We start from the raw sequence: 17,790 nt of genomic DNA, 5'->3' as shown, positions 1-17,790 counted from the left end.
AGTGGAAAGCGCCAGGACGGGATGTATTCCATCCCTGGACCCATTCATTGAATAATTATATTACAGGAAATTAACGATTTAAATTTCTTTGTCGCGTATATGGTTTATCAGAATTGAACCTCAAATTCCGTTCTTGGACGTTGTTGCTTTGACTTTTGAATAGCCCAAGTTGCTGTAAAAAATTACTACGCAACAAATTCGCGCGTTAATTAACTGCGTGTAAGCACACACCACACGAGAATTCGCGTTAATTAAATGCGTGTAAACATAAATTTTTGACAATTCGCGTTAATTTTATTACGCGTATATTTTGTTCGCGTTGTTAAAATTCTTCGTTATATTCCTATAATAAGGTATTTTGTAGATTAGCCCTTCTCTTCCTCTTCTCCTTATATTTCACTTCCAGTAGGGAGGGGAAGGTAGTTCCAAATCACGTGACAGCAGCGGAGCCGTTCAAACTGCTCATGCGCATTAGTTGTCAACTTCTCACGTACAATTTATGGTCAGCGCGAAGAACAACATGAAATCAGTAAAATGGCGATGGCAGTATTCACTTCTCGGCCTAATTCCCATCCCTTTGAAGAGAGGAGAGTTCCTTTGACGGAACCAGTGAAAATAGGACGTTCAGTAGGAACCAGTGAAAATAGGACGTTCATAGGTAGAAAAGAAAGTACCTTATTATAGGAAATTAACGATACATGTAATTAACGCGAATTTCAAAAATTCGCGTTAATTTTATGTACCTTAATTTACGTCATTGTTAATTCAAGTCACTCTATTTTCCAGCATTGTTATTTTAAGACACCTTTATTTCCGGGTGCAACATCTACTTCTCCGTCAAAGCTGCAGGAATAACTGAGGCAGTGGAAAGCGCCAGGACGGGATGTATTCCATCCCTGGACCCATTCATTGAATAATTATATTACAGGAAATTAACGATTTAAATTTCTTTGTCGCGTATATGGTTTATCAGAATTGAACCTCAAATTCCGTTCTTGGACGTTGTTGCTTTGACTTTTGAATAGCCCAAGTTGCTGTAAAAAATTACTACGCAACAAATTCGCGCGTTAATTAACTGCGTGTAAGCACACACCACACGAGAATTCGCGTTAATTAAATGCGTGTAAACATAAATTTTTGACAATTCGCGTTAATTTTATTACGCGTATATTTTGTTCGCGTTGTTAAAATTCTTCGTTATATTCCTATAATAAGGTATTTTGTAGATTAGCCCTTCTCTTCCTCTTCTCCTTATATTTCACTTCCAGTAGGGAGGGGAAGGTAGTTCCAAATCACGTGACAGCAGCGGAGCCGTTCAAACTGCTCATGCGCATTAGTTGTCAACTTCTCACGTACAATTTATGGTCGGCGCGAAGAACAACATGAAATCAGTAAAATGGCGATGGCAGTATTCACTTCTCGGCCTAATTCCCATCCCTTTGAAGAGAGGAGAGTTCCTTTGACGGAACCAGTGAAAATAGGACGTTCAGTAGCGAAAAGCAGACCCGCTACAAACAATTGTATCTTCGACTGCAAAGTCTTGTCCCGAAACCATGCTATCTTGTGGTATGAAGATGGGAAGGTCAGTATACTTTTATGGCTCATTATAAAGGCGATGTTTACATCAAGAAATTACCTGCATTGTCTGAAAAGTTCGTTCATATAATGAGAAGTTAATGGACGTCTTTTAAAATTTATAACGTTGATCAAAGTGTAAGGGACCAAAGTCGTTATGTAAGCCGCCATTTAGCTGTATAACCGAGTTCCTAACGTTTTCACCAAGGTCCGTTTGACAGCGTTGTCACCGATCGTTGCATGGCAGATAGATGATGTACGAAGGCTTGTCGCTTAAGCGAGACTTGCGTTGAAGATTGTAAATTAATCTTCAATTCAAGGGTCCTTGTTAAACGAATAATTGCGTGAATTTTTCCGGAAACAAAACTTGTCGAAATAATTTTGTACTTGTCACATACGACTTGCTACAATATTGATCTTTGATCGAGCAAAATGTTTGAAAATTTCTCATCGTCTTTTAACCATTCCGCCTTTAATTTTGGGAAAAACAACAAGCTTAATCAATTAGACACAGCGACAGATTACTGGTTCGCTATAGAAGATTACGTGTTTTGGAATTCGCCTTACATGAGATACCAGGATTTCTTTCGTTGAAAATGTCTTGCATGATGTATAAATAAACATGCCCGCTTCTGTGCGCGTGTTTGCTTTCATTCAATAATTTCAGTTTCACTAAAAATAGTCCAACCAATTTTTAATGCTCTGCACAACAGGTTTGCCTTATTTGGTTTTAAGTCCTTCCTTCCTTTTTCCTTCTATTTTGTCAAGTGTCAATAAACCTGTCTGAACCACAAAACGGAAATGCTATTATTAATTAAAAGTAAATATATTTTGTTTATTCAAAAGGAGTGTTAATTTTCATGTGTGTATGCAAGCTGGGACATATTTTTTCTGCTGTTGTAACCCTGGTAAATCAAAGGCTACCCAAGCTCTATATAATTACGCAAAGTTCAACTTGCATAGCATTCATTTGATTTGTGTTCACTTTCTTACAAGTTTTAAGCAGGTGAAGGCTAATGTGAGTTTATAATCCCTCAGTGACTGTGTTAAGAGTGGAAAATGACTTCAACTATGAATTTCACTTGTTTCCGTATAAACTTGGTGACCTTGGTGAAATGTTAGTAATTGTGTAGGTTTATTTATAGTATCAGTGAGATTAATATAATTGAGCACCTTTTGACATCATTCAAAATTTATCAGAATATTATCTAAAGCATAAAGTCCTGCTCACAGGCAAGCAGCACTTAAATACAACTGCTTCTCAAGTATTTTTCTGAAGTATGTTGTTGTAATATTCAAACAACCCCAAACCCCATTATATACATGTACATGTAGCCTGATTACACAGGAATCTTTCACTGCCTTATATCTTTGTCTGAGATTTGCCCCCAAAATTCCATACAGATGTACATGGACATACACTCACATGTACATGTTGTGGTTTAAATTTGTCTTTGGTTTAAAATTTTTCAAACCAGTTTGAATTTTAATTCCTTTTGTTTCGGATAATAATAATAGATATAGGACAAGCAAAAGTAAAAATCAAACTGGTTTAAAAAGTTTTGAACCAAATATTAATTTAAACCACAATATATACATGCATGTAATGCCTCTGATTGGTTTTTACTTGAATCCGAAAATTCAAAACTGAGGAAGAATCAGAGACACTACATCTGTACATGTACGTAAAAAAAATATGTATGACGATCTCTCAAAAACTTCGTCATTAGTGTGGATTTTTTGGATCAAATTTCTGAGCCATAATATTATACAAAGATCAGAATCCTTTCAATTCTCTGCTAATTTACATCTGTCTCAATATGAAACAAGACAGAAAACCAGTCAATAGTTGAGTTTATTCCCTTAAATATTTATAGCGAATTTGACTGTAATAACTTTTTCAAACTCTGCCAAGTTTTTAAGCAGTGCTATCTGCAGGCTTTTATGTTTTTGTTGTTTTGTTAATCAAGTTATATTCTGTGATTTGACAATGCAACATTAATGTATTTTTCTTTTCCAGTTTTACTTGCAAGACACCAAAAGTAGCAATGGAACATTTGTAAACAATGTGCGACTAAGTAAAGGTTCAGAGGAAAGTGAACCTAAAGAGATCAAATCTGGAGATATTGTTCAATTTGGAGTAGATGTAGTGGAAAACTCGAAAAAAGGTTTGTAAATTAGCTTGATCATTTTTCATTGGTTATCATTTTACTTCAATGTACATGTCAGTATTGTATAATTGGTTTGTTACTGACTTGTTTTGTTGTAAATTGAATTAACATTTCATCATAAACAAATTTTCAGTCTACTACAAAAACAAGTAGGAAGGCACGGTCGTCAAAAAGGTTGGTGTTGGTGTTCTTGGGCAAGACACTCTTCACCCAGGTGTATAAATGGGTACAATCAGATTTAATGCTGGGGGATAACCCTCAACGGGATAACATCTCACCCAGGGGGGATTAGAGATACTTATACATGTAGTCGCCCAATGCTACAGAAACTGGGATGAGCTGAGACCATATGGATCACAGGAACGAGTCAGTATCAAACCAATTCTTTACATTACAACAATGTCAACTGCTGACTACAGCTGCTCCATGTTTAAGTTCACGTCTGTAACTGTCATTTTTATTTGCTTTTTTTACAGTTACTCATGGCTGTATTGTTGCCACCGTGACCCTGTTTCTTCCTGATGGAAAAGAGGCAACAAAGTAAGTGTAAAATGAACAAGTGGATAAGTTGCTAAAGAAATTGTTGTGCTGTGTCACGGCAAGTTAACTGCTGTGGGCGATTAATTGTAAAGCTGATGTTTTAAGCTTGCCCTTCGTCAAAGAAAAATAAAGGGCTAATGGTTGAAACGCTAGCTTTTCATACTTTGTTTGTTATTTACCTTTATCAATGTCAAGTTGAAAGCCAACTTACTGTTCAATGAGTTGATCAAATGTAAATCTATGTGGCTCAGGGGTTTCATTAAGTTTTGAAGTAGGAGGGTTCTTTTGATAGAGTAAGCGGGCACCCCACCTACACGAGGGCCGAAGGCCCGAGCCGCTAGGGGGGTCTGGGGGCATGCCCCCCCAGAAAATTTTTAAAATTAGACTCTCGGAAATGCATTTTCCAGCATTCTGAGGTGGAAATTTAACATTCTACATCCTCATTTTGCAAACACAAATTGTGAAAAATTTATGGAGCTTTTACCCACTAGCACATAGTGACTTAATGAAAAACAATTTACTCATTACTGTAACTGTCCACAACCTTAGAGAATTTATTAAATTGACAATCATTGTGACCTCATTAAACACTACTGTAACTGTTCACAGCCTTTTGGCTTAGAGAATTTACTAAATTGACAAGCATTGTGACTTTATTAAACACTACTGGAACTGTTCAGCCTTGGAGAATTTACTAAATTTAAGTGACTTTGTGAAAAACAATATCGTAACTATTTGCAGACTCAGGGAATTTACTAAATTCATAACATGAATGACTATATCACATCTAACTCATTGGCTTATAATGTTTACTTTGTTTACAAATAAACAGTGTCAGGTGAAAAAACTGAACTAAAAGTCATCGAAATCTGAGCCATAATCTGAATCATCCCCGTCATCTGCAGGCAGCTCCAATGCTTTGGAAGTGGCATCAACTTGCTCTGCAATTGACAGCTGACTTGGCATGACACTGTCAGCCTCTGTCTGTACACCAGCATCCTGCACAGTTACAACATTCTCACTTATATCACCTGAACTGGTGGCCACTGGTGTGCTGACAAACTTTGGAGGACACTTTCGCCGTGGTTTAGCAGATAACCAAGCTCTAACAGAAGCATCAATCACCTCTTCAAATTCTTTACTTCCCACTTTAGGACCATTAATGAGAATGTGTAGTAGGGCGTTGAGCATGTCATTCTTCATTCTACTTCGAAGCCTTGTCTTCATCAGTTTTAAAGAACTGGCACCCCTTTCCGGCCATGCATTTGAGACTGGAAGAGAAATCACTGCCTCTGCCACCTTTGCAACTAGTGGAAGATTAAATGGAACCAGGTCCTTCATGAACATTAGCTTCTGGAGGCACCAATCAGTTGAAGTGACTGTAGGTTTGCTCCCACCAGGGGGCTTTCTAACTTCCTCAGGCAGCTCATTCTTCCATTTTGCCAAGTTGTACTTGAATACCTGCCACTCATCCATCAGCTGCCTTTTGTCGCTGTCTTCATCAAAGAACTGCTCAGCCAGAAGTTTCACTGATGCACTGCCATAATCCCTAAATCCTGGCTGGCCTCTTTCTGGAACTAGTGCAGGGTCGAATATGCTAAAAGCAGACAGGAGGGGAAGGGCGGGAAATCTGCTGTTTAAGCTTTTTTTTAGTGAATTGACATATTTCACCAGGAAATTGGTGAGAAACAGCTTATCTCCATCAGAAGCAGTGAGATCAGCTTGTTCCAGTCTGCCTCCAGGTGATAGATCTCTAAGAAACTCGGTGACTGGTACTCCCGTCTGGACAATGTTGTCAAGATCGTCAATACACTTCTGAATTGCTGGCTTTATATGGGAGAAGGAAATCTTTCCTTCCTGGAAGGTACAGCTAAGCCTGTTGAGAACAGGAAGAACGTGATGCATGACTGTTACCACCCCAATGAATTTCACTTTGTACATTTTTCCACGAAGACCTGATGCTTGAGCATCTTTCTGGTCAAGTTGCCTTAGTGTAAGCATGAGGGGTATGTAATCCTTATGTACACCCTCTACAGCCTTGCCAAGAGAGAGCCACCTTGTGCGAGTAGCCTTAGCAAGTCTACGGACGCACTTATCTTTAGCCTCTTTGGAAGGCTCTTGCAGCTTTTTAACAGAAAGTTGGGTCTTCAGATATGCTGCAAGTCGTTTGGGGGAATTTTCAAAAAATTTCCAGACCTGGAAAAGCCATCTCTCAACTTCTTGCATGTATGCGATCTCGTCATTAGTATCACAGCAAGCAAGTGACAGTTTATGGCAGATGCAGTGAATGCTGACAAGGTGTTTGTTTAATTCTTTGAGTCTGGTGGCTACCCCACTGGTTTTTCCGGTCATCACTGATGCTCCATCCGTGCAAAGGCCATTGAGCTTTCCAACTGATAAGTCACACTGATTTAACTCCTTTACAAGAGTGTTTGTTATGGTTTCTGCATTTGCAGAATCAGACTCAACAAGCAGATCATTAGCACTAAGAAAGTTAATGTCTGTGCCACCAGAAGTACTGTTCCAAAACTGCACGAATGTGACTAACTGCTCAGTAACAGCAATGTCTGTCACTTCGTCAATTAGAAGGCCAAAAGACCCTGCTTTCTTAATTTCTTCCACTAACATGTTCTTGACCACTTGTCCACTGGTCAAGAACATTTCTCTCACTGCAGCGGGAGATTTGTAGCTAAAATGTTGCATTTTGTCTAGACCAACAGCACGGAACAGATTAAGCAAAGAGAAAAACTTAACATTGGCAACTGCCTCCTTCGCTAACCAGTACAAGGCTGCAAAAGCATTGTACAAAACATCATTGCGAACTGCTTTCTTTTCTTCATACTGTTGATGAAACATTGACACCCTCTGATTCATTTCAGCTTCCACAGCAGCTTCATGCATTTTGGTTAAAGAATGTTCTCTGATGGCCTCTTTCCTGTATCTTGTGCTGGGTGCATTGCTGAATACTGCAGCATTGTTCTGAGTGTTCAAAGTTTTATGTTTGCAGCAAAGAAAACAAAACATGCCTTGGTTTTCTGAGAAAAGAAGCCACCAAATGCCTGTGGTGTTATCATAGGCTAGTTCTCTTTCTTCAACCCAGCTGTGGTGAAAACGTCTCTTCTTCAGCTTCTTCTGCCTGGCCTCTTCTTCTTCTGAGAAAACTTTGCAGCATTTCTGTTTGCACTCATAGTAGTTGTGCAGGTTAGAAAGTCCACACTTCTCTATCTCTAATAACATAACGTCATCTGCTATTGCTTTAGAAACATTTGCCCCGCGAGATTTTTCTACTCGCTGTGAGGTATCTGAGACTGCTTCATTAGATGACTGCATTTCTACTTGCTGTGAGGTATCTGAGAATGCTTCATGTGAAGACTGCGTTTCTGCCTCTCCAGTTGCCTCTTGTACCGAAGGCATGGTTGAATTGTCTGCCAAAGAAATGACCAATATTACAATGTATAGGCCTTACCTTATCACATGTGCTGAGTTCACGTTTTTGGTGGATTTCCATTGCAGAATTACATTTCCCTTTTTGTAGTGGTTTTTGTGTCGTTTGTTTTATGAGTTGCTGGAAAAGCACAAAAATTGTATGTGTACACGAGGTTTATCTTCAGTAAAAAACCCAATATCAAGAAGATTAAGCGCTTGGAACAGTGCAAAGAATCTGTACATTTTTCTTCAAAATTTCAACCAGCTCCTTTGTCAAAAAGCTGACAGCAATCTTCAATGTTCCACGGACAACATCCGCGCCACACGCTGTTTTATGTTAGATAAGCTTATTAGGTAATGTAATTAACAATATTGTTTTTAAAGTGTAAGTAATCGAATCATACAACTCAGCGTGCTTGCAAGTTCTCAGGGATCCCACAATAAGCGAAGAAGAGCCGGTCTTTGATTATTTATATTTGTATGCATCCTCAAAGACACAGGGGCCTGATAGTCGGGAAGTAAGAAAAAGCGGCGAAATCGGTGGCGAACGAAAGTTTTCAAGAACGGCGATTTCGATTATTGTTTGTATTCAAAGGTCGTTCCGGTTCACTGACTGTTTTGACATGCAAATGAGCGTACACTTTATTTATATACGCCAGTGCAAGTTTATTATATTGAAAAAAAGACTTGTGAAGTATTAATCACTCACCTTTTGACTTCTTTGAAACGACGAAGAAATTGTCAAGGACGCCTTGAGCAGATCTTTTATTTGTTGCGGCCATTTTAAACCATGTGCTTTTCAGTCGTGTGAAATGTCACGTGCAAATGTTATGCAACAGCTTGCAAGAGAGGTCCTGGTTACTACTTTGATATCGTAGGCGATGCGTTTCGCGAAGGAACGCGATGCGATCAAACTTTGAAATTTATTACTTTGCTTGAGGAAACCCTCGGTAATCCGGACACAAGAATATTAATTTACATGAAAAAGGACTGTGATGCAATTCCTGGTTAGACTCTGCTATCAAAGTAGGAGAATGGTGAAAAGATGTTTCGGTTAGTCTGACTTTTGATAGATCTTGTATTTGTCTACTTGAGACCTCATTTTCGCGAAGGCGGGTACTGTACTTAGAGTAGACGGGTGCCGGTACCCGGGTCCCGGCTTCTAATAAAAACCCTGGTGGCTGGTGGTCATGCAACTTGCTAATTAAAAGTATCATGATAGCACCCATTAGTTGCTGGAAATAAAAACAGCAATTGTGACTAGTACTGAATTCTGTGTCTGCTTATAAAAGTTTAAAAATGTAATGTTTGTATGTGGCTGGGACCATGTCTAAATGCACACTTAAGGGAGGTTTCTTTTAGTGGAGGATTTTCTGTAAGGTTGTTTTACTTATTAACTAAGTGCGTGGGTCATACTGGGGGAATATTCCTCAATGTCCTTTTGGTAAAGGCCACACAAGGCAAGGTTTGTTCAAGAAAGGCCGAGGGCAATATTCTCCCAGAATGGTCCCCAGCTAGTTAGAGTTAATAAGAACTATATTTTATGGCTGTCTTTGCTGCACATTTTACCAGCCAGCCAAGCATTAATATTGCTAATAATGCTCAGGTGGGCTTTTCCAGGGAAACTGGGCCCCAGCTATTACCCAGTCACAGTGTACATTAAAAATTGTTCAAACCAGTTCGATTTTGATATCGCTTTGTTCAGATTATGATAATGAATAATTATGAGACAATGAAAAATAAAATCAAACTGTTTTGAAAGATTTTAAACCAGAGATAAATCTGAATCACAACGTACTGTTAAACTGTAAAGGAACTGTGTCACAGCTGAGTTAGTCCATTTTATTATGTTTTGCCAATTACTGGCTATGCAGATTGTATGTCAGTACCTTGGTGTACTACACTTAGAAAAACAGTATCTTCTCAGATTTATTATATCATATGCTTTTCAGTATCTAAAACATTTTTCACATTTTGATTTGCAGAAGCGGTGTTCCAAGAAGCTTGTTTGCATTGGTATGTTAGAAATGTTAGAAATGTTAAAAATGTAACAAAAAATGTAACAGCAGGTCTATAGCTACTTGTAATTGCTTTTAATTTTTTAATGATGTTGTTGTTGTGTTTTTTCCTTTTTAATGGTCTTGTTAAAACCTTCAGAAATTTATACATGTACAGTTGTACATTGTATTTGTGATATGTTGGATTCAAGAAATTTTATAAGCTTATTCAGCTTTCCAAAATAGTTAAGTCCACAACTTGTCATGGCTGAAAGCACTTGTTCATCATGATGTGCCTAAAAGAGGTTTATTTTAACAAACATGTACTTGTAATAACTACATTAATTTATACTGCATTACCTTATGAATTTGAACAGCTCTTTCGCTTAAAAGATCACAAATTTCCAAGGTTAATTATTAACCTATGTTGTTGCCGTATCAAAATAGAATGAAAATGGCATCCAAGCTCAAGAAATGTGGCAGTTATCCCAGTTTCTACAGGTGTGTGCATTTAAGATAAACATCATGTAAACATGTAAGTTTAAGAGTACATGTACATCCCAGTGGGAGTCAAACCCATCACTTTCCACAGACTATGCTAGTTGGATGCTCTAACCATTGAGTTACATGCACTGTGAGACTTGCCCCAGTGGCCAGCTAGATGTACTGTAGGTCAATTAAGTGTATTAGATGTAGGTTTGTACATCTGCATGTGACTCTTGTCCTGTATAAGCTGGGATCTGCACAGTTGAAGGCTTCCTGCCTGGAGATAGAGAAAGAAAGATAATTTTAAGCTCAGTAAAGGAAATGGGAATGATGTACATGTAAATTCAATTGTCAAGAGCATGGGACAAATCAAAAATCTGAGTTCAACAGTGACTCGGATGTTTATCCCAGCCTTCTCAACATGAGCCCTCTCTGGGCTGCCATGGGACATGTGCATGTTGAGTCAGTAATTATGTTTACTTATTTATCTAACCAGTCATCATTTTTCATAGGATGCATTGTATAGAGAACAAATGCTTGAAAACAAACTGGCAAACCTTCAAAGACTTTTATCAGACTCACAAGCAGCTGTAGAAGAAAACACTCAGGTAACATAATTTTGTCAGTACTCTAGGTTTACCCTTGCAGCCATCTATAGTGGAACAAATGAATCATATAGAATGACCAACACATGTACAGAAACCCTCAAATTATTGTTAAATGATGCAACAGTGTCATTTATTAGCCACACACCTAACCCCAACATATTCGGGATCATTATGATGTTAGCTTATAGTTACTTATTTATTATATAAACTAGAGTGAAATACGAGGATTTCTCTCGCTGATAAAAATCATATCTTCACATGTGAGAATAACATGTTATCTTCACATGTGAAGAAATCGATTTCAAAATGTTTTTTGACAAGTTTGCCTGTTTTAATGCTGAATGAGCCAAAGTAAATCAATATTAAGTCGAAACATCTTCGGATACCTTCGTAAATTTTTCAGAAAAGTTTGGAAAATATTCGGAAACAATCGTACGACCTTCAGACAACATTTTGCAAATCTTCAGAAATCTTTGGAAAATCGTCAAAAACATCGCAATTAGTAGATTTATGTTCGAAGCGATATCTCGTTTGCTGCGCTCGCTCGTGAGCTATCGATTTGAACACTCGAAGATAAATTTCATATCTCCGCGCAACCATGTTATATCCTCTATATATTATACAGTAGGTGTTAAACAAGCTCTCTATTTACACCTGCAACATACAATGTATTTTCTTTCTGCTAAATATTTTGTAATGGTTGTGTTTGTAGACATTTGCTCAAGAGGACAAGTTGCTGTCAAGATTAGAGACTTTAGAAAACCAATTAGAAACTCTTACAAAGGTAGATAACTTCAAAATTCCATTAATTTATGTACTAGTTACATGTACTTGTTGCTTATCTAAGTTCACAGCCAGGTTGGGTTTTTCCTTTTTCCAGCCTCATACATGCCCAGGGTATGACATTTTGAATGCACAATAGTTTCAAATTATCAGCAGCCTAAAGGAGGTACATGTATTAAAAAACTGAATTGTTTCTAGAACAGGGTATCATTTTGGATGCAAATTCTTTTTTAAGGGGCGTGCGCAGCACATACTATACCCCCCCCCCCCTCCCCTGGAAAACATGTACATGTACTTTGTGCCTAGTGTTGACGCTGGCTTCATGCAATCCTTCAAGTAATTTTCAACCTGCTTCTCCAGTTTTCTCACTCCACCAAAAAAAAAGTACTTTTAGTATTCCAACATTTGATCTGGATCTATGGCATTGATTAATTAATTGCCTCCCTTCCACAGTAAGCACTGAATTCCCAATTAAGACAATGTCACTAGGAATAAGAGAGAGTGACTGCATGAGTCAATAAATTCAGTAGCCTTGGAAAATTAATTATGATGTATATTTTTCAGAATTTAAATGAAGATGACATAAAAAAGGAACTACTTGTTCTCCAAGAAGAAAGACATCATTATGAAATGAGAGCAAAGGTATGTGTGTTTCTTTTTCTTCTTTAAGATTATGGGGACACCTCAGGTTCATCGTCATCATTCTGTCCTGAACTCCCTCAGGGAGACCAAAAATTCCTTATTTACATCCCTAAGCAAGATAGGAGCATCCCTGCCCATCTTATATGAGATTTTCTACCCTTCCCCCTCCCGACTGTACAGTTTCATTACATGAAGTAACTGTTAGATGATTTATTATGTTACTGTGCTCAAGATTGCTTTAGTTACAAATTATTGTGAGATATTTTATAACACACTGTGCAAATATTGAACATCTGTTTCAACTTGTTATGCTTGTTATTTGGACATCACTGAGTGCATGGAAATGGATTTTACAATCGCAGTTAGGGTTGATTCTCTGTTTTCTTGTTTATCATGAGTTGAATTTAGTTGAGTATTTTTGCATTTGTATTTTGTTTCTCACAGGAGTCATTGAAAAAAGTTCTACAGGAAAAACTGGAAGCAATTCAAAAATTAACAGAAATAGAGGTAAGGCAAATATGAGCAGGGCTGCTAATAACATGTCTGGCGAAATCCCAAGTGTGGTCGGACATGATGTCCGAACAATTTTTTGATCGTAAATCATTTTACGACAACAGTGAATAAAAATCTGCCCAACCACAATTTTATTTTGTCCTACCAAGATGGTGTCTTAGTAGGACAAAGGTCCTTTCAAGTAAAAAAAAAAAAAGAATTTGCAGCCCTGTATGAGTAAGTTCTTCAAAATACTCTACGATATTTCTCAAATTTGGTTATAGATGAGTTTGTTGCCCAGATACTTACCGTAATGATTCGATTTTGTGCCCGGGGCGCTTATTTACTTTTGGCACCTCAAGGGAGGGCGCTAATTCGAGACAGGACGCTTATTCGGGACAGGGCGCTTATTTAATTTTTTTGAGAAACAACCAAAAGTTCAAAACCAAACTTTTACATATATTAAAATAACTAACAATAACAGAAACAGTAAGAATAACAAATTGTTGAAACTTCAGTTAATTTTTAAAGAATTGTTCATTTTAGTGGTAAATATATGCATGTGCAGTACGGTGAATGTTTATGAGTTTGTATTTATCTATTCGATGTCGATGACTTCAGTGGGGCAGTTATCCACAAAAGGGGCGCTTTTTAGAATAGAGGCGCTTATCAGAATGGGGGCGCTTATTAGAATGGGGGCGCTTATTGGAATAGGGGCGCTTATTGACAAAAACACATTTGAAGGGGGGCGTTATTCGGAAGGGGGCGCTTATTCGAAGGAGGGCGCTAAATCGAATCATTACGGTATGACCATTAAGGTTAAAATAGCTTACAGGGGTGTAAGGTTGATTATTTTATTTTATTCTGTTTAGAAATCCTGTAACAATGCAGAGGACGAGTGTCTACATTACAAATCCTTATACGATAGATCGCAGCAGGAACTCAAAGACTTGGCTGAAAAGCACAAGCAGGTATAAAATTTGCATAGTTTAAATACTTGTTAGTGAGGATTTGTTGTAAAATAGGTAAAAAGGAACTTAGAAATAGCTTTAATTCTAAGGCCTGTTTACACAGGCGATATTTGTCACACCGAAAATGCTTTAGAGTCTTCGTCGTCTCCTGCGAATCGTGGCGATAAAATCACCCTGAAATCGTCGCGAGTTTGCACGCATGTAAACTAGCAGGAGTTTCAAACCTGTTCGAAACTTAATGCCACTTTGGCGCGACAAAAATAGCATTGAGTTGCAAAACAAAAACTGCCTGTATAAATGGGCGTTTATATGTAATCTTTCCCTGAGCTTTCTTGTCCCTTAAGTTACATGTAACATCCTCAACATCACCATCTTCTTTGTCATTACGGGTAAATTGTTTCATAACTTGACAGCGGTTACAAGAGATGCAGAGTCTTCAAGATCAAGTTGAAGAAGCAGAAAGAAGACACTCAGTAGTTGAAGGACAGGTCAGTTCTACATGTACCATGAGTATGTTTTGTTAAGTTTTTTTTTTTTTTGATTATTTTAGTTCAAAATAGTATTATTGCTGAATTTGTGGGCAAATCAGTCCATACAATTCATTCTGCATCAGGCAATCATAGTCAATAAATACTGAGTTTCAATCAATTTTTTTTTGTTCACTCATTCTTTCTGTCATTAAGCTTGTGATTTGTTTGTTTCTGTTTTCATTCATTTCTCATTCAAAGGAAGAAAGTACATTTCGTATATGTTAAAGCAATCCTATTTTGATTCCTAGGCTGTCCAAGAGAAAACAGAATTTGAAATAAGAATTAAAGAAGCACAGCTTCGTGAGGCTGCCTTAGCTGCCAAGGTTGGTTCATTCTTACATGTACAAACAACTTACACTGTATTTTGTCAAAATGCAGAACTGTAGATATATCCCTGCTGCTTTGTGCTTTTTTTAAAAGGAATCAAATATAACTTTACTGAAGTTTTTTGTCTTTTGTTTAATACAGGCAGAATCTCTGCAAGCAGAATGCGATTTTACCAAAGAACAGGTCACAGCAATGAAAGGTGAGGGACATTGCTGTGCAGTGGTGTCCTGGTTTCTCAAACCTCAAAGGGATATGAAATTGGTTCAAGAAATTGGGAGGTTTGAGAAATGTATGGGGGCAGGGGGGGAGTTCTTTGTTGACTGAGGGAAGGAAAACTACTTTTGCCGCAGCTGCAAGTTATCATGAGATTTAAGAGATAAAGGGTTCTGAGAAATCAAGGTTCCACTGTATATTGAAAAGTGAGAGTCATGAGAATTGACACAAACAATTCAGAGACATAACAGAGATCCTTTCAAAGCTTCATTGTCAGTTTGAAATTTTGTGGACAAAGCTCAGATAATATACAGGAATGTGTATACAGGGTTAGTAACGGTCATGAAAAACCTGGAAAATCGTGGAATTTTAGAATTTTATTTTTCAGGCCTGGAAAGTCATGGAATTTAACTGTAGGCCATAGAAAGTCATGGAAAATGGCATTGATTGTACAAAATTAATAACTAGGCAGGGTTTTTTGTGAGGAAGGGGGTAAATTACATGTATTACCCGGAATCAATAAATAATAAAAGTTCTTTATACAATTCTTACTGAGCTTTTTCTATCCATATTTAGTTCACATGGAAAAAACTAAAGGTGAACTTCATCAGCCAAGTAATGAATACAAAACACCAGTCATCCAACTACAAGGTACATGTATAACAAACACATGGATTTTATGATGTTACCAGATTGCCCCTTTGTTGCAATACAACAAAAGAGTGCTCTGTTTCCTACCGTTTTTGGGAACTCCCAAGATCCAGAATGGTGGCTTTTGGGAAAATTTAAGCCCTAAGAATGGCTGATACAGTGGAACCTCGATTTAACGAACAGCCAAGGGACTGGGGAAATTTGTTCGTTATATCGAGGGTTTGTTATATCGAAAACCTCGATATAATAAATTGCGGAAAAAAACCAAAATGTTTGTTATATCGAGGTATAGTTAATAATTGTTTTTAACGCTGAACGCCTGTCAAAAATTACATTTGTGCTTAAACGTTTAATTTCCACGTTGGTATGGGATATTTCTTTGAAGTTGTTTTCCTTTAGGATTAAAGATTTCATCCTTGTTGGTCTATTTTACATCATTTTTCACGTGTAACTAAAACATATCGAGGTACATTTTACGTTTGGGCTCCCGGAATGTGTTCGTAAAACAAGGATTTCGTATATCGGGTGCGTATATCGAGTACTGCTCCAAACATTTTACTGTAACTTTGACCGGGCTGAAGAAAATCGTACGTTATACCGAGGTCTTCGTTATATAGAGGTTCATTAAATCGAGGTTCCACTGTACAATGAACTCTCTTAAAACAGACACCATTGTAAGGCAGACACCTCCAGAATGGACAGCTACAATTACGGTATGTCATTCTGTAGAGAGTGTCTGGCTTCCCAAGATAGTTTACTGTATTTATTTTATGCGTAAAATAATGTAAATGATATTTCCTATTAAATTTTTTCAACCAATCTTTAGCCAAGACTTAGTACTACTACTACCAATAATTTACAGCAACTTACAGTATTCCAGGGAAGAAGAATTCTTCTAAGAGTACACATAATTTGTAACATCATGATGGGTTACCTTCTAGTTTTTCATTCAACATGCACCAAGAATAGGAACATTCTTACTAACATACAGCTCTTTAAATTGATAAAATTCAGTGGTTGTGCAAGTAATTCCTTTAATTCTCATAACCTTTCTGCTTGACATTGTATTGGCATTTTAAACAGAAATTAGATTTTGATCAAAATTAGGGAAACCTAGTCTGTAGTAAACATTGATTGTGTTCGACGGTAGGAGAACGCATCCTAATCTTGTGGTGTCCTGTGGTCCCGTGGTTGTCCTGTGCACGCGCAAGGGAAAGTGATTCTAAGTGTCATTCTATGTATGTATGTATGTATGTATGTATGTTGGTATGTGGCAAGTTGTCCTCGATCTCATGTGATTAGACATTAGAAAGCAATTAATTGCGCCACAGCAACAAGAGCAACAAAGACAGCGCGCGCAAAAACAATTTATGAAGCTGATAACGATAGGCTGTAAACAATTTTTGTGTTTGACGGTAGGACAACGCATCCTAATCTTGTGGTGGCGTGTGGTCCCGTTGCTGTCCAGTGAAAGTCGTTCTATGTGCCGTTCTATGTATCTTGGTATGTGGCAGGTTGGCTAATTAATGACGTCACAGTTTCTTTGCGAGAGACCCTGGGAACGAGGTTGATTCAATCTAACGATCTTCTTCGGTTTGCGTTTTCTAGTTTGCCTTGTGAGTTGTGCTGAAAAATAAACGTTTCGGTAGTGCTCCCTTTCAACAGTAGTAGAAAAAATTGCTGTGCTTCCTCGTGTGCTGTTGGATTTGAGATTGTTTCTCTGATAGTTTCAAGTGATGTTGGATGCACGCTTTATGTTGCAGTCGTTTCAAAACAGTCGCGTAACTCTGTTTACGTTTGCTAGCCTTATCTTGTGTACCTATCTCGGGTCAAACGCACTCCTCTAATCTCTGATTATTACTAGTTTTAAATCATGCAAATACTGTCAACAATTTCTATATTTATTACTGTACATTAACCACTATGACCACATGTTTAGTCAGACATTAGTCTGTGGTTGCTGAACAATCTGGTATACTGCCAGATTGTATAAATATTAAATTAAACATTTGAGCCAAGGGATCTGAAGTCTACAGATTCCATTATGGGTTTTAAGCTAAGCTATCAGCAACAAACCCCTCATTTTCAACAAGATCTAACTAGACAAAAGATGTATTATTTCTGGTTTGTTTATCTGTCAGGTAGGCTGAAATATTTGCAGTTATTTGCTATTCTCATGATAAATTAGTGTTTATTCAATTGACAAGACCTGCATGTGTTGAACTTTTGAAACACATAACTTACTGTGCATGTTCTGTATTTAATTCTTTGAAATGTTTTGTTGATGAAGTGAAAAATGTTTCACATGTACATGTACCTTAATCAGGGTGTTCATTAGGCTCGGAGATCGGAGAATTCTCCTTCAACTACGTGTTCTC

The 17,790-nt window shown here is 37.6% G+C and overlaps 2 protein-coding genes across 4 annotated transcripts in view; one reads left to right on the top strand and one right to left on the bottom strand.

Annotated features, from left to right (window-relative positions):
- Positions 1–1,318: 1,318 nt before the first annotated feature.
- LOC144667143 (uncharacterized) overlaps positions 1,319–17,790 on the top strand; it is a 32,781-nt gene continuing 16,309 nt past the window's right edge. The window contains exons 1-14 of one of the 3 annotated variants that reach the window (XM_078528532.1): positions 1,319–1,582; positions 3,596–3,743; positions 4,223–4,286; positions 9,698–9,728; positions 10,157–10,210; positions 10,708–10,803; positions 11,516–11,587; positions 12,151–12,228; positions 12,673–12,735; positions 13,593–13,691; positions 14,105–14,179; positions 14,470–14,544; positions 14,690–14,747; positions 15,338–15,412. In XM_078528532.1, the coding sequence (XP_078384658.1) occupies positions 1,397–1,582; positions 3,596–3,743; positions 4,223–4,286; positions 9,698–9,728; positions 10,157–10,210; positions 10,708–10,803; positions 11,516–11,587; positions 12,151–12,228; positions 12,673–12,735; positions 13,593–13,691; positions 14,105–14,179; positions 14,470–14,544; positions 14,690–14,747; positions 15,338–15,412 (1,174 nt within the window). In that variant the 5' untranslated portion in view covers positions 1,319–1,396. The remainder of the gene's footprint in view (positions 1,583–3,595; positions 3,744–4,222; positions 4,287–9,697; positions 9,729–10,156; positions 10,211–10,707; positions 10,804–11,515; positions 11,588–12,150; positions 12,229–12,672; positions 12,736–13,592; positions 13,692–14,104; positions 14,180–14,469; positions 14,545–14,689; positions 14,748–15,337; positions 15,413–17,790) is intronic. The other 2 variants (XM_078528534.1, XM_078528535.1) reach the window with 2 other exon arrangements.
- On the bottom strand, positions 5,134–8,876 carry LOC144667144 (zinc finger protein 862-like). The gene is made up of 2 exons (XM_078528536.1): positions 8,422–8,876; positions 5,134–7,711 (listed from the first exon to the last, which is right to left on the bottom strand). The coding sequence occupies exons 1-2, from the start codon at positions 8,492–8,494 to the stop codon at positions 5,139–5,141; spliced, it is 2,646 nt and encodes an 881-aa protein (XP_078384662.1). The 5' UTR covers positions 8,495–8,876; the 3' UTR covers positions 5,134–5,138.

Source organism: Oculina patagonica, chromosome 10 (assembly GCF_052425735.1).
Source record: "Oculina patagonica isolate OP01 chromosome 10, crgOcupat, whole genome shotgun sequence".
Lineage (NCBI taxonomy): Eukaryota > Metazoa > Cnidaria > Anthozoa > Scleractinia > Oculinidae > Oculina > Oculina patagonica.
This window is presented reverse-complemented; position numbering and strand designations above follow the sequence as displayed.